The 21390-nt window shown below is 43.5% G+C and overlaps 1 protein-coding gene across 1 annotated transcript in view; it reads left to right on the forward strand.

Moving 5' to 3' along the window:
* LOC124047774 (contactin-associated protein-like 4) overlaps nucleotides 1-21390 on the forward strand; it is a 212085-nt gene that overhangs the window by 136336 nt on the left and 54359 nt on the right. The window contains 2 exon segments of the mRNA XM_046368083.1: nucleotides 10319-10425; nucleotides 17776-17895. Coding sequence (XP_046224039.1) covers nucleotides 10319-10425; nucleotides 17776-17895 — 227 coding nt within the window.

A 21390-nucleotide genomic window follows, 5' to 3' on the forward strand; every position in this document is an offset into this window, starting at 1 on the left:
AAAATAAAATAAATAACGAAAATGTCTGTACTGTCCAAGCGGTTTGACCTACAAACTTATGACCGCTCTATGGAAAGGGGAAGCTCTCACAAACACGACGGTGGTCTCCATTCTGCTCTATGGCCCCCCACAAGTGTCAGAGGACTCGTCTGATGTCGGTATTGCTGATGTGCCAACTTCTGTTTTATAGCTCACAAACCATTGGGGCGACAAGCTAATGTGACCCCACTATGAAAAGGGGTCACATTCTCACAAAAACGATCTTTTCACTTTTGCTCTATGACCCCCACAGAGAGGACTGATCTGAAGGAAACCAGTACCGGTTTTAAAAAATGAATGGATGTATGAAGGTAGTTTTGTGCCTAGCCATTAAAGGCGTTAAATATGTCTAAAGAAAAAATGTATACAGTACCAGTCAAAAGGTTGGACATACCTACTCATTCAAGGGTTTTTATTTTGATTATTTTATACATTGTAGATTAATTGTGAAGACATCAAAACTATAAAATAACACATATGGAATCATGTTAAACAAATCAAAATATATTTGACATTTTTCAAAGTTACCCCTTTGCCTTGATGACAACTTTGCATACTCTTGTCATCTCTTAACCAGCTTCATGAGGAATGCTTTTCCAACAGTCTTAAAGGAGTTCCCACATATGCTGAGCACTTGTTGGTTGCTTTTCCTTCACTCTGCGGTCCAACTCATCCCAAACGATCTCAATTGGGTTGAGTTTGGGTGATTATGGAGGGCATCACTCTCCTTGGTCAAATAGTTCTTACACAGCCTGGAGGTGTGTTTTGAGTCCTTTTCCTGTTGAAAAACAAATGATACTCCCACTAAGTGCAAACCAGATGGGATGGCGTATCATTTCAGAATGCGGTGGTAGCCATGCTGGTTAAGTGTGCCTTGGATTCTAAATAAATAACTGACAGTATCACCAGAAAATCACCATCACACCTCCTCCTCCATGCTTCACGGTGGGAACCACACATGCAGAGATCATCCGTTCACCTACTCTGCGTCTCACAAAGACACAGAGGTTGCAACCAAAAATCTCAAATTTGGACTCATCAGACCAAAGGACAGACTTCCACCGGTCTAACGTCCAATGCTTGTGTTTCTTGGCCCAAGCAAGTCTCTTCTTGTTATTGGTGTCCTTTAGTAGTGATTTCTATGCAGCAATTTTACCATGAAGGCCTGATTCACGTAGTCTCCTCTGAACAGTTGATGTTGAAATATGTCTGTTACTTGAACTCTCTGAAGTATTTATTTGGGCTGCAATCTGAGGGGCAGTTAACCCTAACCTTAATGAACTTATCCTCTGCAGCAGAGGCAACTCTGGGTCTTCTTTTCCTGTGGCGGTCCTCATGAGAACCGGTTTCCCCATAGCTCTTGATGGTTTTTGCGACTGCACTTGAAGAAACTTTCAAAGTTCTTGACATTTTCCGGATTGACTGTAATTTCTCTTTGCTTATTTGAGCTGTTCTTGCCATAATATGGACTTGGTCTTTTACCAAATGTATATCACCGCTAGCTTGTCACAGCACAACTGATTCACAGCACAACTGGCTCAAACGCATTAAGAAGGAAAGAAATTCCACAAATGGACTCTTAAGGAAGGAATTATACAATGATCAAATGGATCATGCTGTTTGTATGTGGCTGCTTTGAAAGTGAACCCTGTTTGCGTGTGATCAGGGATGTATTCAACGGAACGAAACAGGGATAAACATTCTCGAATTTGTCCAATAGAAACTCTCGCTTGCAACTTTTGGACTAATGATTACACCCTAGATCAGCTAGATGCAGGCAAGAGTGTGCATGACGGTAATGAGTGTGTCACTGTCTGTCACCTTGATTACTCAAATTTTCTTATCGAACTGTGCCCCTACGTTGTTAACTTTCATTTGTAGGCTACGTTGAAGCAACCTCATCATGGGTATAGGGAAAATTTGAGTATCATGTAGTAGCCTAAACCTATCGCTGTTATATTGACCTTGGTAATTGAAATTTGAATGACAGCCATCCAATATGCTGTAATGGAAATAAGGCCATGCTCATCTTAAACAGCCCCGACCGCCACTGTAATGGGCCTATAAATATACCGTTTCTTGACTGTCCAGTTATCTAATAATCACTGGACAGTCAGGGAGCATAGAAAATTCCAAAGACAAGGAATAGAGGACACTTCTTTGCAAACTGTGACTGCAAGGAAATATAAGCAATTGTCAGTTCGGCTCTCCCGGGACCTTATTGAAGACCGAATGCTGCTCCCAGGGCAAAATGAGTATGACACTCCTGCTCTACCCCCTACCGCTGTTACGTAATTCCAGTCTCTCCACATTGTAAATATGAATGCCTGTGTGATGCTGTTGCTCTGCTGCTTGTCAGGAAGGATGAAGAAATGAATACGAGAAAAGGGGAGTAGCGATAGTGTGTGTGTGTGTGTGTGTGTGTTTGTGTGAGAGAGGGGAAGGGGAAGGGGGAGAGGGAGTTAATTTGTGTGTGTGTGTGTGTGTGTGTGTGTGTGTGTGTGTGTGTGTGTGTGTGTGTGTGTGTGTGTGTGTGTGTGTGTGTGTGTGTGTGTGTGTGTGTGTGTGTGTGTGTGTGTGTGTGTGTGTGTGTGTGTGTGTGTGTGTGTGTGTGTGTGTGTGTGTGTGTGTGGGTGTTTGTCTGCAATTTGTGCCTGCATGTGGAAGCTAGAGGGGGAGCGCTGTTTTTAGCTGACTCCATGTCCATTTGGTCTGTGTGACACCTTTGCGTGTTGAAAGTGCTCCTTCGATAAATTAACAGGCATAAACAGTGCATAGAGTATATACTGAAATAATGGAGCCAATGTTGACATGTCAGGCAGGCATGCAGCACACACCATTACTTTAAGACACAGAGTGTGAGTGTGTGCGTTTGTGTGTGTGTGTGCATGACAAAGGGAATAAGGCAGTAGCACAAAGCTGGTAGCTAAGCCTGATGAGTGGATAGGGGAATTGAATAATTTATAATGCACAGATTTTAGTCTGCGCTCTCTCTAGGTTTGCAAGCTACCTAAATCTATAAAAAGATCCAGTTTCTCAGGAACAGAGAACAGGCACGATCGGGTCCATAGCCACCTCGCCTTATGCAGTAAGAATTGGAGATGTGTTGATGTCACTAATGTACACTGCAAACATATATTTATCTTAAGATCTTAATCACCATAATGATTACCATTCTGGTAAATTTTCCAGATTTCCACCCCATCATTGTCTCACTTAATTGTATTTATTATGTAGTGAAAATTACTTCCACTCTATTGTATAGTTATTCCACTCTTACCGATGACTAGCTAATTGCCTATAATTCCCCATAGCATTCGCTCGTATTGCCATTCATGTATATTACTTCACCCCCTGCAGGGCTGCTTTTGTTTTGTTTTCCCATTGGCTCCGCAGCAGAGGTTACTGCATTGTATAGCCAGGTTATCTATGGCTGCTGTGGGTTTTGGATGAAATTTGCTGTATCCACACATGCCCTTACACAGTGGTGGAAAAAGTTCCCAATTTTCATGCTTGAGTAAAAGTAAAGATAACTGAATAGAAAATTACTAAAGTAAAAGTGGAAGTCACCCAGTGAAATATTTATTGAGTAAAAGTCTAAAAGTATTTGGTTTTAAATATACTTAAGTATCAAAAGTAAATGTAATTGTTCAAATATAATATCAAAGTAAAAGTAAAAGTATAAATCACTCCACATTCCTTATATTAAACAAACCAGAAGGGATAATTAAAAAATATATATTATTTAAGGATAGCCAGGGGCACACTCATACACTCAGACATAATTTACAAGCAAAGCATTTGTGTTTAGTCCGTCAGATCAGAGGCATTAGGGATGACTAGGGATTTTCTCTTCAGAAGTGTGTGAATTTGACAATTTTCCTGTCCTGCTAAGCATTTTAAATGTAACGAGTACTTATGGGTGTCAGGGAAAATGTATGGAGTATAAAGTACATCATTTTCTTTTTGAATGTAGTGAAGTAAAAGTTGTCATAGATGTAAATAACAGATACCCCAAAAAACGATTTAAGTCTTTTTACTTAGGTGCTTTACACCACTGCCCTTACAACAAAAATACATGAAAGAATCACATGAAAAAAACCACATGATTTTCGGACACAGCACAGATTGAAGGGTACATTTCCTGTTTTGGTCCTATGAGAACACTCGCAATGGCCGCAAGTCCACCCATTACCCCATCATTGACTTGAATAGGGACACCTGTTCTATTCATTCTATTTCTATGGCAGCACATGCAGTCAGGAACGAAAGAAAGGAAAAAATATTTGTCAAAACTAAGATATCTTTTATTACGGAGACTGCAGTCATTTGGCTGGCAAATTATCGTCACCCCAATTTGAACTCAGGTCTGGCTGTATTTTCACCCTTAATATGTATTTACATTTTCTTGAATTAGCAAATTAGAGCAGATGGCGCTAACAAACTATATAGACTTCCTGTATTTTGTTTCAATCAAAGCACATTCTGCCTTGTGGTGCATGCTGTTTAGTTTTTTTGATGCATTATATAAAAATATTTGTTTACTTTTCAGCTAACCATCCTTAAATCTCATTAAATAAATGTTTTGGTGTAACAGTAACGTTATACTATCCTATTACAATGTATTCGGAAAGTATTCAAACCCCTTGACTTCTTCCACATTTTGTTACATTACAGCCTTATTCTAAAATGTATTAAATTGTTTTTTTCCCCTCATGAATCTGCACACAATACCCCATAATGACGAAGCAAAAACAGGTTTGCAAAAACAAGCGTCACGTCTGGAGGAAACCTGGCACCATCCCGACGGTGAAGCATAGTGGTGGCAGCATCATGCTGCGGGGATGTTTTTCAGCGGCAGGGACTGGGAGACCAGTCAGGATCTATAGAAAGATGAATGGAGCAAAGTACAGAGAGATCCTTGATGAAAACCTGCTCCATAAGCACTCAGGACCTCAGACTAGAGTTCACCTTCCAACAGGACAATGACACTAAGCACACAGCCAAGACAATGCAGGATTGGCTTCGGGATAAGTCTCTGAATGTCCTTGAGTGGCCCAGCCAAAGCCCAGACTTGAACCCGATCAAACATCTCTGGAGGGACCTGAAAATAGCTGTAAAACGACGCTCCCCATCCAATCTGACCGAGCTTCAGAGGATCTGCAGAGAAGAATGGGAGAAACTCCCCAAATACAGGTGTGCCAAGATTGTAGTGTCATACCCAAAAAGATTGGAGGCTGTAATCGCTGACGAAAACCTGTTTTTGCTCCTGTCATTATGGGGTATTTATTGTGTGTAGATTGATACATGGGGGGAAATGGTTAAATCCATTTTAGAATAAGGCTGTAGCGGTACAAAATGTGGATAAATGTCAACGCGTCTGAATACTTTCCGAAAGCACTGTATATTTGGTTATGTGATGTAGAATGCTAATTCATCATTATCTGATCTTCCAAGACATTGATTCAGGTCGGAATGTCTGACTTTAATACTGGGCAAATTAAATCAACCTTTTGTTTCTTATTTAGTGGTGTTTGAATGTGTTGATAAAGTGCTGGACATGATTGTTTGACTGGGACAAAGGGCCAATTGCGGGACTGTCCCGCATAATCCTTGACATGGGCTCACTCTACCTGTCTCCTTCAAGGCCCTTGTCAGGCTCAGCAGCCTCTTGAAGACAAACTACCGTTCAGACACTAGTGAATGACGACTAAGAAAAGAACACGGTAGCCTACACTGTTGTTTCTCCCGGCCTGCTGTGCCTGTCTCTCAGTTGGTGACTTTTCCGCCCTGTGACACGACTATATTTGTGACCTCTCTGTGATTGGGGTCACGATGCAAGAGGCTTAGCCTGCCGAGGGCTGGGCTGGAGGTGGCATCAGAGCCAGGGAGAGAGGGGGTTATAAGTAGCAGAGGGTGCCTAGCTGTGCCAACCTCCTGTCACCCTGTCTGTGAGCTACTGTGGCATACTGTCCTGGAGCAGGTTCTCTCTCTCTCCCACTGCCCAGAAGGGGATACAAATATATACTTTCTCAGTTCCCATCACACTGTTTAGGGGAATGAGGTTATTTACTTTGTGGCTCGTTGAAGTCCTTTGTAGGACATTCTAGCAAACTTTTCTCTTTAAGGTTATTTACCAGGGGAGTTCAGCGACATGGCTGTGAACTGTAATGACTTGGAGTCACGTTGAGTACAGTTGGATGGACACAGCGCGTGATGATATACATTGCAATGATATACACCAGCCAAGTGTCTCTTTGTATTGGATAAACCAGCCAGACCCCGTTCTTTCAGCATCGGACCCCGCTCTTGTCTTGCAGATGAAGACAGACATCTCTAACCCCATTCCCACTTTCCAAATACATTTCAACAATCTCCTCAACCCCTGGCACCGTTCTATCATAGGGTGTTTTATCTGCTGTACCCATCACTCTTCACATTCCATACACGTTTAATTGCAACATTTAACAACACAACAGCGCCTCTTCAACCTCAGGAGGCTGAAGAAATTTGGCTTGGCCCCCTGAGCAAAGGCCTGTTCAGCCCGCTACCATCTAGAAGGCGGAGACAGTACAGGTGCATCATAGCTGGGACCAAGAGACTGATAAACAGGTTGTATCCCCAGGCAACCAGCTGTTAAACACCTGGCCTCCACCTGGTACCCTGCCCTGATCCTTACACACTGTCCCTAGCCGGTCACCACCCGGTACTCTACCCTGCACCTTAGAGATTGTTCGCCTAAATTCATAGAGTCATTGAACACTTGTCATTTTAATAATGTTTACATACTGTTCTACCCTCTTCATATGTATAGTATATACTGTATTCTAACCATGGCTCATCCTACTACTACTATATACAGTATATATATTCCGGACTCGTTCTATTACGGCTCACTGATATTGCTTAATTTCTTGGTTTTTTTTCTTCTTTTAACTTTTCGGATTATACTATATGTGTTTTGTTATTTTTAGGTATTACTGCAATGCTGGAGCATAAGCATCTGCAAATTGGTGTATGTGTAAATCTATGTAAACTTTGATTTGAGTTTGATTTGTTTGTGAACCGGGCATTGTCAGCCCTGTGTTGTGACACCATTCCTTCATATGATTCTGACTTGACAGCTATCATTCAGTCAGTGATGGTTGGGACAGACAGGTGTGCGCGTGTCTGTGTGTCTGACTGTCTCCAAGTCTCAGAGCTCCGAGCAGTTGACCACCTGAACCCACAATGTCATAAAGGGACTGTTATTAACAAGAGAATGTTACCTGCCTGCAGGCATTTACATGTGTGCCTGAGAAGAAAGCTTGCCATGTGAACAGCAGGCTGCGGTGAGAGAGTGTGTGTGTGTGTGTGTGTGTGTGTGTGTGTGTGTGTGTGTGTGTGTGTGTGTGTGTGTGTGTGTGTGTGTGTGTGTGTGTGTGTGTGTGTGTGTGTGTGTGTGTGTGTGTGTGTGTGTGTGTGTGTGTGTGTGTGTGTGTGTGTGTGTGTGTGTGTGTGCGCGCGCGTGCACGTTTGAGTGAGAGAAAGATAATGTGTGCATGAGGCAGCAGGCAGCAGTGAGAGCGTGAGGCAGCCTGTGAAATCCTGTGATTCAGCTCAGTGGCTGTCCTGGAATCAATTCCAGGCAGGCCAGGCAGACGAATGTGTCTCAGGCTGTGCTACAGGGTTGAGGATGATGGGGATGGCTGGCAGGATGTCCTCCCTCCTTCACATGCCATTTTAAATCTTTATCTGAGAGAGAACAGTGTTAGAAGGCAACCGTTTCATTCTCAGCCTGAAATATGTTCTCTCATTCCGTTTTTATTGGGAAGGGCTCAAAATCCGTACCCATGTGGCATTTAGAGCCTACAGCTACAAAATGCACACACATACGTTACTGTTCAAAAGTTTGGGGTCACTTAGAAATGTCCTTGTTTTCCATGAAAACATACATGAAATAATTTGCAAAATGTATAGGAAATATAATCAAGACGTTGACAATAAATAATGATTTTTAATTAAAATAATAATTGTGTCCAAGCTTTGCTTTCGTCAAAGAATCCTCCATTTGCAGCAATTACAGCCTTGCAGACCTTTAGCATTCTAGTTGTAAATTTGTTGAGGTAATCTGAAGATATTTCACCCCCTGCTTCTTGAAGCACCTTCCACAAGTTGTTTTGGCTTGATGGGCAGTTCTCATGTACCATACGGTCAAGCAGCTCCCACTACAGCTCAATAGGGTTGAGATCCGGTGACTGTGCTGGCCACTCCATTATAGACAGAATACCAGCTGACTGCTTCTTCCCTAAATAGTTGTTGCATAGTTTGGAGCTGTGCTTTGGGTCATTGTCCTGTTGTAGGATGAATTTGGCTCCAATTAAGCGTCATCCACAGGGTAGGGCATGGCGTTGCAAAATGAAGTGATAGCCTTCCTTCTTTAAAATCCCTTTTATCCTGTAAAAATCTCCCACTTTACCACCACCAAACCACCCCCAGACCATCACATTGCCTCCACTATGCTTGACAGATGGCGTCAAGCACTCCTCCAGCATCTTTTCATTTTTTTCCGCGTCTCACGAATGTTCTTCTTTGTGATCCGAACACCTCAAATTTAGATTCGTCTGTCCATAACACTTTTTTCCAATCTCCGTCTGTCCAGTGTCTGTGTTCTTCTGCACATCTTAATCTTTTATTTTTCTTGGTCAATCTGAGATATGGCTTTTTCTTTGCATCTCTGCCTAGAAGGCCAGCATCCCAGAGTCGCCTCTTCACCGTTGACGTTGAGACTGGTGTTTTGCGGGTACTATTTAATGAAGCTGCCAGTTGAGGATTTGTGAGGTGTCTGTTTCTCAAACTAGACACTCTAAAGTACTTGTCTTTGTGCTCAGTTGTGTACCGGGGCACAACTGGTTAGCGCAAACTGGTTAGAGCTGTTTTGTGAAGGGAGTGGTACACAGCGTTGCATGAGATCTTCAGTTCCTTGGCAATTTCTTGCATGGAATAACCTTCCTTTCTCAGAACAAGAATAGACTGATGAGTTTCAGAAGAAATTACTTTGTTTCCGGCATTTTGAGCCTGTAATTGAACCCATAAATGCTGATACTCCAGATATTCAACTAGTCTAAAGAATGCCAGTTTTATCGCTTCTTTAATTAGCACAGCAGTTTTCATCTGTGCTAACATAATTGCAAAAGGATTTTCTAATTATCAATTAGGCTTTTAAAATGATTCAATCGGATTAGCTAATGTGCCATTGGAACACAGGAGAGATGGTTGCTGACAATGGGCCTCTGTACGCCTATGTTAATATTCCATTAAAAAATCTGTCGTTTCCAGCTACAATTGTCATTTACAACATTAACAATGTCTACACTGCATTTCTGATCAATTTGATGTTATTTGAATGGACAAAAAAAAGTGCTTTTCTTTCAAAAACAAGGACATTTCTAAGTGACCCCAAACTTTTGAACGGTAGTGTACGTGGTAACGTAGGATACGAAAAGGTATGCATCATGAAACACGTACATCTCCGCACACGTGACTTTTTTTATACTGTTTTCAGAGAATGGGAATGCAATTATAATGGTGCCCATTATTCATTTTCAGAGCTGACCATTTGAAAGGAGAACATTCCCTTCATGTCAGGAATGGACATTATAATGTCCACCTGTGCTGAACAGTTCTTGAGGATACTTGAGGATAGAGAGGTGTAACATCATCTCAAGTAAAAGTACACTGAACCAAAAGCTGAGGCACTTATCGTAAAGCACGGTATCATAAAGGACATAAAGACATATTTATTCCGGGACATTCACAGGACATTCACAGCACGTCAAACAACGGTTGTATCTAGTCAGATATGCCCTTCTGAGAAAGTAGTTTGCGGTGATCGTACAGCATTTCCTGTGATACGGCCTCTGCAGAAGTCAGGGCATTCATACTTCTTGCACTTTGCGGAGCAGAGCAGAGCTGTCACGAAGGAAAATGCCGAGGAAGTGAGTTTGTGTTTATTACAGGCCCTCCAGCCCCCACCTACCGTCAACCAATCATGTCAATACGGAGCTACACGGAGCCCTCCGCATTGTTACAAAATTTGGGAGGCACATGGCGATGCAGTACGGAGCTCGATTTGGCCTCTGCAAGCCTCCAGAGGCTCCGCAATTGCATCCACACCCTCCATAGCAAGCATAAATTGTCTTTAACTCTTGAAAGGGTACTTGAATCCTTCAAAATATACATGCAGATTTTTGACCTTTTGGAAATCGGTGGTGAATAAATATCTCTCTTCTCTTTTCAGATGCTCTCCAAGCCATTGTGAACACGGGGGGAGATGCACTCAGTCTTGGAGTACCTTCCATTGCAATTGCACTAACACAGGCTACAGTGGAGCAACATGTCACAGCTGTAAGAGGCCTTTTCTGTATCTTCTGTGTTGGTTTTTTGTATCTGAAGAATATATGCAGTACATGCCTGTATGTGTCTGTATGACTGGACTGGACTAAGCAGAAACACTGTCAAGAGGATAATGTGTTTGTTCAGCATGTAACGTCGTTCTTCGTTTGTCGAAAGAGAGTCGGACCGAAATGCAGCGTGGTGGTTACTCATGTCTTTAATGAAGAAAGCGATACATGAAATAACTATTACAAAATACAAAACAACAAACGGAACGTGAAATCTAATTACAGCCTATCTGGTGAAACTACACAGAGACAGGAACAATCACCCACAAAATACACAGTGAAACCCAGGCTACCTAAATACGGTTCCCCATCAGAGATAACAAGAATTAACCTGACTCTGATTGAGAACCGCCTCAGGCAGCCAAGCCTATACTAGACACACCCCTAATCAACCACAATCCCAATGCCTACAAAAAACCCAATAAGACCATACAATAACCCCATGTCACACCCTGGTCTGAACAAATAATTAAAGAAAACACAAAATACTAAGACCAAGGCGTGACAGAACCCCCCCTACGGTGCGGACTCCCGGACGCACCTCAAAACCATAGAGAGGGTCCGGGTGGGCGTCTGTCCATGGTGGCGGTTCCGGCTCGGGACGTGGACCCCACTCCATTAAAGTCATAGTTCCTCCCCTTCGCGCCCTGGGATAATCCACCCTCGCCGCCGACCATGGCCTAATAGTCCTCACCCAGAACCCCATTGAGGGGCAGCCCGGAACTGAGGGGCAGCCCGGAACTGAGGGGCAGCCCGGAACTGAGGGGAAGCCCGGAACTGAGGGGAAGCCCGGAACTGAGGGGAAGCCCAGTACTGAGAGAAAGCCCGGTACTGAGAGGAAGCACAGTACTGAGATGAAGCTCAGGCAGGTAGTAGGCTCCGGTAGATCCTGGCTGGCAGATCTGGAAGATTCTGGTTGACTGGCAGATCTGGAAGAGACTGGTTGACTGGCAGATCTGGAAGAGACTGGTTGTCTGGCAGATCTGGAAGATTCTGGTTGACTGGCAGATCTGGAAGAGACTGGTTGACTGGCAGATCTAGAAGATCATGGCTGACTGGCGGATCTAGCTGCTTTATGCAGACTGACAGCTCCGACTGCTCCATGCAGGCTGACAGCACCCTGCAGACTGGCAGCACTTTGCAGACTGACAGCTTTGACTGCTCCATGCAGGCTGACAGCTCTGACTGCTTCATACAGACTGACAGCTCTGGCTGCTTTATGCAGACTGACATCTCTGACTGCTCCATGCAGGCTGACAGCACCCTGCAGACTGGCAGCTCCTTGCAGACTGACAGCTCCCTGCAGACTGGCAGCTCAGGCTGCTCCGAACAGGCAGGAGGCTCCGGCAGCGCTGTAGAGGAGGAAGGCTCTGATAGCGCTGAACAGGCGGGAGACTCCGACAGCGCAGGAGGGAAAGAAGGCTCTGGCTGTGCTGAACAGGCGAGGCGCACAGAAGGCCTGGTGCGTGGTGCTGGAACTGGTGCTACAGGATCGAGGACACGCACAGGAAGCCTGGTGCGGGGAGCTGCTACTGGAGGACTGGTGTGTGGAGGTGGCTCTGGATAGACCGGACCGTGCAGGCGCACTGGAGCTCTTGAGCACCGAGCCTGCCCAAGCTTACCTGGCTCGATGCCCACTCTTGCCCGGCCAATACGAAGGGCTGGTATGAACCGCACCGGGCTATGCACCCACACTGGAAACACTGTGCGCTCCATAGCATAACACGGTGTCTGCCCGGTCTCTCTAGCCCACCGGTAAACACAGGGAGTTTGGGCAGGTCTCCTACCTGGCATAGCCATACTCCCTTTAAGCCCCCCCCAATACTTTTTTGGGGCTGCTTTTCGGGCTTCCATCCGCGTCGCTGTGCTGCCTCCTCATACCAGCGCCTCTCCGCTTTCCACGCCTCTAGTATTTCCTTGGGACGGCGATATTCTCCAGGCTGAGCCCAGGGTCTTTTTCCGTCTAATATCTCCTCCCAAGACCAGAAGTCCTTATATCGCTGCTCCTCACAATTAACAGGGAGAGTAGGCTCAGGTCTGACTCCTGACTCTGCTACTGTCTCCCTGAGCCCTCCCCCAATAAATATTTGGGGGTGACTTTCGGGTTTCGCTCTGCGCCGCGGTGTCTTTCTTTTCGACTCCATTCGCCTATAGCCCTCTTCGCACTGCTCCAGCGAATCCCAGGCGGGCTCTGGCACTCTCTCTGGGTCGGCCGCCCACCTGTCTATTTCTTCCCACGTCGTATACTCCAAGCCTCTGCTGTCCATAACGTCCTCCCTTCGCTGCTGCCTGTTAACACGCTGCTCAGTCCGAGTGTGGTGGGTGATTCTGTAACGTCGTTCTTCGTTTGTCGAAAGAGAGTCGGACCCAAATGCAGCGTGGTGGTTACTCATGTCTTTAATGAAGAAAGCAATACATGAAATAACTATTACAAAATACAAAACAACAAACGAAACGTGAAATCTAATTACAGCCTATCTGGTGGAACTACACAGAGACAGGAACAATCACCCACGAAATACACAGTGAAACCCAGGCTACCTAAATACGGTTCCCCTTCAGAGACAACAAGAATCACCTGACTCTGATTGAGAACCGCCTCAGGCAGCCAAGCCTATACTAGACACACCCCTAATCAACCACAATCCCAATGCCTACAAAAACCCAATAAGACAATACAATAACCCCATGTCACACCCTGGCCTGAACAAATAATGAAGGAAAACACAAAATACTAAGACCAAGGCGTGACACAGCATACATGCACAGTGAAACAGTCCGTTGAATTCAAGGTCAAATGCCTTATCTGTGATGCAGCAATAGCATGCAGCAACACCAGAACCTCTTGGCAAAGCCACACCATAGATAAGGAATAGGACAAAGCCTTTAATGATGCTTCTCTCTCTCTCGCTGCAACACGGGTCATCATAAATTGTGTGGAAGAAGATGAAAACTTGAAATGAAGCCATGTTGTCAGTCAAACACAATCACCTCACCGTTTAACACGTTCACACTAGAGTTGCGCTGAAAGTGAGGTGGTGGTGGAGACAAAGAAAGGACTAGCAACGATTGCCTCTGTATGTATAATTAGATTGGAGCAGAGACCCAGATCAAATCACAGGAAGTGTTTCAGGTGAGGAGGAAATAAGACATTTACGAGATTGGAGGTGTCATGTGTGACTGAACTGTTAAAGGATGTTATTCAACGAATCACCTTGATTATCAAGCCCTTGATTAGCTGCAAGTGTGTGTGCTGGGCAAGAACAAAGGATCAACTAAGGAACCCAGCTGGTTAGTGTAACAGTGAAAGAGGGGGGAATAGCAAATTCTTTAGTGAAGGGGAACACTCACCTGGATGCATCCTCCGGTTAACATTGTTATTATTATTATAGCCTCGTATTCATTATTTATCAGTCAGCCAGGCCCACTAGCCATTATCCAGGAGCTATTCAGAATTGTATGGATTGGGATACACAGTGTGTGTGTGTCTGAAATGGCATCCTATTCCCTATATAGTGCACTTCTTTTGAGCAGGATCCATAGGACTCTGTACAAAAATAGTGCACTATACAGGAAAAAAGGTAGCATTATGGACGCAGTCAAGAGAAACAGCAACATCTGCAGTGATGGGGCCTGCGTTCCTTTGGGACACCAGCTAGCACCCTTTATTCTGGCATGCAATGGTTTTCTGTGCGTTTCCTTTCAAATAATGACGGTGAGCACATCAATAATGTAACAACATCCGCAACAACAGAACAGACAGCTGGCACACAAAGCTACTGTAGAGGGTAAAGCAGAGTGGAAAGAGAGATGGCCCAAGATAAAGAGCGCCTTTTGCGGTTCTGTGTCTTTGGCAGTATTGTTGTTTGGCAAACACCAACATGCCTCAGTACAGTAGTGTCTTGGAATATAAAAGTTTGTCTTTGTGTATAAGTGTGTTGTGTTGGCACGCCCAACATGCCTAGGTGTCTTAGATTAGAATATGAAGAAAAATATATATAATAATGATTTGTGTACTATATGTGCCTGTTATGTATTCTGTGAGTTAGTTGTTCATTCACAAATGTGAATGCGTTATGGACCATCACTGGACAGTCCTTGCCACCCGAAAGCCTCAGCTGAAAACTGTGTCGAGGTTTTGATATGTATGGTATGGTCCTATTTTCCTTTTCATACCAAATCATGTCCAAATCACACTGAAGTATAAAAAAAATGACTAACTCAATTAAGTTACTTGAAAATGATTTGTACAGCATTCTCATATACAGTTGAAGTCGGAAGTTCACATACACTTAGGTTGGAGTCATTAAAACTTGTTTTTCAACCACTCCACAAATGTCCAAACTATAGTTTTGGCAAGTCGGTTAGGACATCTTTTTGTGCATTACACAAGTAATTTTTTCCAACAATTGTTTACAGAAAGGTTATTTCACTTATAATTCCCTGTTTCGCAAATTCAGTGGGTGAGAAGTGTACATACACTAAGTTGCCTGTGCCTTTAAACAGCTCCCGAAAATTCCAGAAAATTATGTCATGGCTTTAGAAGCTTCTGATATGGTAATTGACATAATTTGAGTCAATTGGAGTTGTACCTGTGGATGTATTTCAAGGCCTACCTTCAAACTCTGTGCATCTTTGCTTGACATCATGGGAAAATCAAAAGAAATCAGCCAAGACCTCAGAAATAAATTGTAGACCTCCGCAAGTCTGGTTCATCCTTGTGAGCAATTTCCAAACGCCTGAAGGTACCACGTTCATCTGTACAAACAATAGCACGCAAGTATAAACACCATAGGACCACACAGTCGTCATACCGCTCAGGAAGGAGATGCATTCTGTCTCATAGAGATGAATGTACGTTGGTGCGAAAAGTGAAAATCAATCTCAGAACAATGGCAAATGACCTTGTGAAGATGCTGGAGGAAACAGGTACAAAACTCATCTATTTCCACCGTAAAATGAGTCCTATAATGACATAACCTGAAAGGCTGCTCAGCAAGGAAGAAGCCACTGCTCTAAAACTGCCATAAAAAAGACAGTCTATTGTTTGCACCTGCACATGGGAACAAAGATCCTACTTTTTGGAGAAATGTCTTCTGGTCTGATGAAACAAAAATAGAACTGTTTGGCTATAATGACCCTCGTTATGTTTGGAGGAAAAAGGGGGAGGCCTGCAAGCCGAAGAACACAATCCCAACCATAAAGCAAGGGGGTGGCAGGATCATGTTGTGGGGGTGTTTTGGTCTGGAAGTTAAAGCTTGGTCGCAAATGGGACTTCCAAATGAACAGTGACCCCAAGCATACTTCCAAAGTTGCGGCAAAATGGGTTAAGGACAACAAAGTCAAGGTATTGGAGTGGCCATCACAAAGCCCTGACCTCAATCCTGTAGACGATTTGTGGGCATAACTGAAAAAGCATGTGTGAGCAAGGAGGAATGGGCCAAAATGCATCCAACTTATTGTGTAAATGCTTGTGCAAGGTGCCCTAAATGTTTTACCCAAGTTAAACAATTTAAAGGCAAGGCTACCAAATACTAATTGAGTGTATGTAAACTTCTGACCCACTGGGAATGCTATTATTCTGACATTTTTTAAATAAAGTGGTGATCCTAACTGAACTAAGACAGGAAATTTGTACTCGGATTAAATGTCAGGAATTGTGAAAAACTGAGCTGAAATGTATGTGTAAACTATGTAAACTTCTGACTTCAACTGTAGGTATTCCTCTTATCTAGGTGGGTTAGGGCAGTGTGGAGTGCAATTGAGATTGCGTTGTCTAAGGATATGTTGGGGCGGTATGCAAATTGAAGTGGCTCTTGAGTGTCTGGGAGGATAGTGTTGTGTGCCATAACCAGCCTTTCAAAGCACTTAATGATTACAGATGTGAGTGCTACATGGTAGTAGACATTGTGGCATGAAGCATTGGAGATCTTGGGACAGGAATAATGGTATTCATCTTAAGACGTGGGGATTAAAGACTGGGTGAAAATAACCATGAATGTGCCTTCCAGTTGATCTGCACATGCTCTGAGAATGCGCCCTGGAATACCGTCCAGCCCTGCTGCCGTGCAAGTAGCACCAGTCCTCTGGGTCGGTAGGTTCCCTCACGCACCCTACGGTGTTGTATTGTTGAAGTGTGCATAAAATATATGGAGTCTGGAAGAGAGGCATCATTGGGCTGATTGTGGCTGGGTCTTCCTTTGTATTCCGTAATGGACTGTAGCCCCTGCCACACATGGCGGGCATCAGGGCCTGTGTAGTATGATTCCGCCTTACTCCTATATTGTCCTTTTGTTCGTTGGATGACTCTGAGGTTGTTGTCAGACTTATTGTTGCTGTCCTCTATTGGAGCCTCAGGTTTGTCTGCGATAACCCTGTGCACGGTTGCCCTGTCCTTTAGTTTAGCGCCAAAATCTGTGTTAACCCGGGGATTTTGATTGGGGAAGCAGCGAACTTTCACTGTGGGGACAATGCAAAGCCATGCAAAGCATTCTTGTAGCATAATCTCAGATTCTGATGGTCATTTCTCAACGGGGCGAGTCACAGGTATTTCCTGTTTGAGCTTCTCCTTGTTACTGTTATGCAGGTGAATGAGGACCCAAAAGCGACTTGGCGAAAACAGAGTTTTTAATCCAGTAAGAAACTTTACAAAACAAAAAGCATAATACTACTCGTAAGAACAGACTGGAGACTTGATCGAGAACTGCAGGTTGCCTCGGGAAGGCACTTGAACCTAGCAGACTCAGACACCTGCTCACCACGCAGCATCTGAGGGAAACACGACACGACAGGGCAAAACATAGACACAGCACGGTGAATTATAGATAAGGATCCGACGGGGCAGGAACGGAAAACACGGAGAGAAATAGGGACTCTAATCAGGGAAAAGGATCGGGAACAGGTGTGGGAAGACTAAATGATTGATTAGGGGAATAGGAACAGCTGGGAGCAGGAACGGAACGATAGAGAGAAGAGAGAGCGAGAGAGTGAGAGAGGGAGGGGGAGAGAGAGAGATAGAAAGAGGGAAAGAACCTAATAAGACCAGCAGAGGGAAACGAATAGAAGGGGAAGCACAGGGACAAGACATGATAATTAATGACAAAACATGACAGTTACAGTAAGCAGGAGTACCAAGTCATGATCTGATTTGCCGAATAACAGGGAGGGCCTTGTATGCTTGCTGTGGGTAGAGTGTGTGTGTGTGTGTGTACACATTTTTCATCATTTCAGTCAGTACTCATTTCAGTTAGGGTTTAGCAGTAAGTAACCTGAGTATTTGTTTTCTCCTCCTCAGCCGTCTACGAGCAGTCATGTGAAGTGTACAAACAGAAGGGCAATACAACAGGGCTGTATTACATAGACGTGGATGGAAGCGGCCTGATCAAGCCACAGCTGATTTACTGCAACATGACAGGTAAGCCACACACACACACACACACATCAAACACTCCCACAAGGTGTGGGGGCCCATGGGCTATATCAACGCAGCAAAAAAAATAAACGTCTGTGTAAATAAACTGTGCTTATTTTCAGCAAACTTAACATGTGTAAGTATTTGTATGAACATAAGATTCAACAACTGAGACATAAACTGAACAAGTTCCACAGACATGTGACTAACAGAAATGGAATAATGTGTCCCTAAAAAATGGGGGGTCCAAATCAAAAGTAACAGTCAGTATCTGGTGTGGCCACCAGCTGCATTAAGTACTGCAGTGCATCTCCTCCTCATGGACTGCACCAGATTTGCCAGTTCTTGCTGTGAGATGTTACCCCACTCTTCCACTAAGGCACCTGCAAGTTCCCATACATTTCTGCGGGGGAATAGCCCTAGCCCTCACTCTCCGATCCAACAGATTTCAGACGTGCTCAATGGGATTGAGATCCGGACTCTTCGCTGGCCATGGCAGCACTGATATTCCTGTCTTGCAGGAAATCATGCAGAGAATGAGCAGTATAGCTTGGGGCATTGTCATGCTGGAGGGTCATGCCAGGATGAGCCTTCACGAAGGGTATCACATGAGGGAGGAGGATGTCTTCCCTGAAATGCAGCGTTGAGATTGCCTGCAATGACAACAAGCTCAGTCCGATGATGCTGTGACACACCACCCTAGACCATAGCGGACCCTCCACCTCCAAATCGATCCCGCTGTAGAGTACAGGCCTCGGTGTATCTGTCATTCCTTTGACAATAAACGCGAATCCAACCATCACCTCTGGTGAGACAAAACTGCAACTCGTCAGTGAAGAGCACTTTTTTCAGTTCGGATGTACCGACCCTGTGCAGGTGTTGTTACATGTGGTCTGTCACTACGAGGACGATCAGCTGTCAGTCCTGTCTCCCTGTAGCGCTGTCTTGGGCGTCTCACAGTATGATCATTGTAATTTATTGCCCTGGCAACATCTGCAGTCCTCATGCCTCCTTGCAGCATTCCTAAGGCACATTCACGTAGATGAGCAGGGACCCTGGATTTTTACAAATTATCTTTGAAAGACAGTGTCCTGAAAAAGGGAAGTTTCTTTCTTTGCTGAGTTTATATACTATATATATATACTGGGGCAAAAAAGTATATTATTTTGGTTTCAGAGATTTGGGGTCCCCCTCGAGGCCCCCCTGCTCCAAATGGCATAAGACATGTTGTAGTTATGTGACTATCATTAATTAATATGATGACTGCTATTTATCAAATAATTACCTACTATGTTTAATTGATACTCAATTAAATGAATCATGTAACAATTAACTCATTAGGAATTTGGAGCACCATGGGAAACGTTCTTTAACAAGTTATTATCTCCCAATTTAAACTCTGAAAATACAAAAATACCTCTTACGTCAATAACAGTACATTTTTTATTATTACCTCATCAGTCTCATTCTGAACATCGCACAATTCTTGGATATCTGCACGAACCCTAACCTAAGTGATGAATCAGCGATACACAAATTGGCTTAATTATTTATTTACTAACTAAATCATCACACAGAATACATAAACACTCACAGCATAGGTTATTGATTACATACATAATACAATGAAAACATTTCCCTAGTGGACTAAACAAAGCATGACTGTTTGGTTACTCAATGGAAAGGGAGTATGTAAGAAGACGGGGAGACAGAGTCTCAACTTATCATACATACACTTAGAAGCTATGCTCATGGGAATATGAATTCTTTGCACATGAATGACCACTCATTCAGAAAATAAATGCAATGTATATATTTACTCGTAGATGTCTTCATCATCTCTCTGTTGATCTCGATGGTTCTATTGGAAGTGGTTTGATGTAAGTCTCTGGTTGTCCACCAGAAGTCACAATTTCCTTCTTAGTTGTAGGCTTCTTTTGTTCTTGAGTGTTCGTTAGAATAGATACTTCAGATATACTTTCTCACGTTGGTGAGAGGGATCTGTCTTCCCTCTAGTCTTTGGTCAAATGTCTGAGACTACTTTACATGCACAGCTGCAGACTGTGAATGTTTGGTCTAGTCTTTTTAACCATTTCAACTTCTCTGGTCTCAATGGTTGATTATTCAGGGTACAGCTAGGACCACTTTACACGCCGGCAGCAATCCGGCATGTATTGGTCTAATGTTAATTTCATTAGCGAGTCCTTTTAAGCACTCTGGTCTTAGGGGCGTTCCATCATGCCGACACAATGTCTGTGCTCACGTGGGCGTGGTTAATGACTGATTTATATGAAAAGCCATTATCATATTGCTATTAAGTATGACAAAAGTATTGTCATACTTAATCATATATTTTATACAACATTTAGATGCAATCCTTACAACTAGAATGTGTACACCCTCAGAGGTACAGTTATTTAGTTATACCATCCTTAATGATATCACAAAATAATAAACACTTTGACAGGATTGTTCTTTATCCCCACTGACCATTTCCCACATTCTTTATGTTAGAAATATTGTTTCATTATCAACTTTTGGATGTTGGAGTTTTGGTGGCAGTCTAACAAAGGATGTTCACACACATTTCAGAGCTAATTAAACCACTGGATTACGAGCTACAGTAGGGTTTCCATGCATACATTATGACCACTGCATGATTAGTTAGGGTTTCCCTGCATACATTACCTTTCTCCATACATTAGTGCATTGCATACATAACCACTGGCAGCACCGTGACTGTTCTTTTAGTTTCTACCATTGCCTAATGTATACAGATGTTGGATCTTAATTTGAGCCAGTTTGCTAGCAAGAAAATAATCCTACAGCAACAGGAAATTTGAATTATTCTGTGGATTATAATTAATGACATTTTTGTATGGGTTGATATATACAAATCAAGTCTGAAATTTGAAATTACAAAATTCTGAAACCCATTTTAAACCTCAAATACACTATATATACACTGCTCAATAAATAAAGGGAACACTAAAATAACACATCCTAGATCTGAATGAATGAAATATTCTTATTAAATACTTTTTTCTTTACATAGTTGAATGTGCTGACAACAATCACACAAATTATCAATGGAAATCAAATTTATCAACCCATGGAGGTCTGGATTTGGAGTCACACTCAAAATTAAAGTGGGAAAACCACACTACAGGCTGATCCAACTTTGATGTAATGTCCTTAAAACAAGTCAAAATGAGGCTCAGTAATGTGTGTGGCCTCCACGTGCCTGTATGACCTCCCTGCAACACCTGGGCATGCTCCTGATGAGGTGGCGGATGGTCTCCTGAGGGATCTCCTCCCAGACCTGGACTAAAGCATCCGCCAATTCCTGGACAGTCTGTGGTGCAACGTGGCGTTGGTGGATGGAGCGAGACATGATGTCCCAGATGTTCTCAATTGGATTCAGGTCTGGGGAACGGGCGGGCCAGCCCATAGCATCAATGCCTTCCTCTTGCAGGAACTGCTGACACACTCCAGCCA

Source organism: Oncorhynchus gorbuscha, linkage group LG11 (genome assembly GCF_021184085.1).
Source record: "Oncorhynchus gorbuscha isolate QuinsamMale2020 ecotype Even-year linkage group LG11, OgorEven_v1.0, whole genome shotgun sequence".
Lineage (NCBI taxonomy): Eukaryota > Metazoa > Chordata > Actinopteri > Salmoniformes > Salmonidae > Oncorhynchus > Oncorhynchus gorbuscha.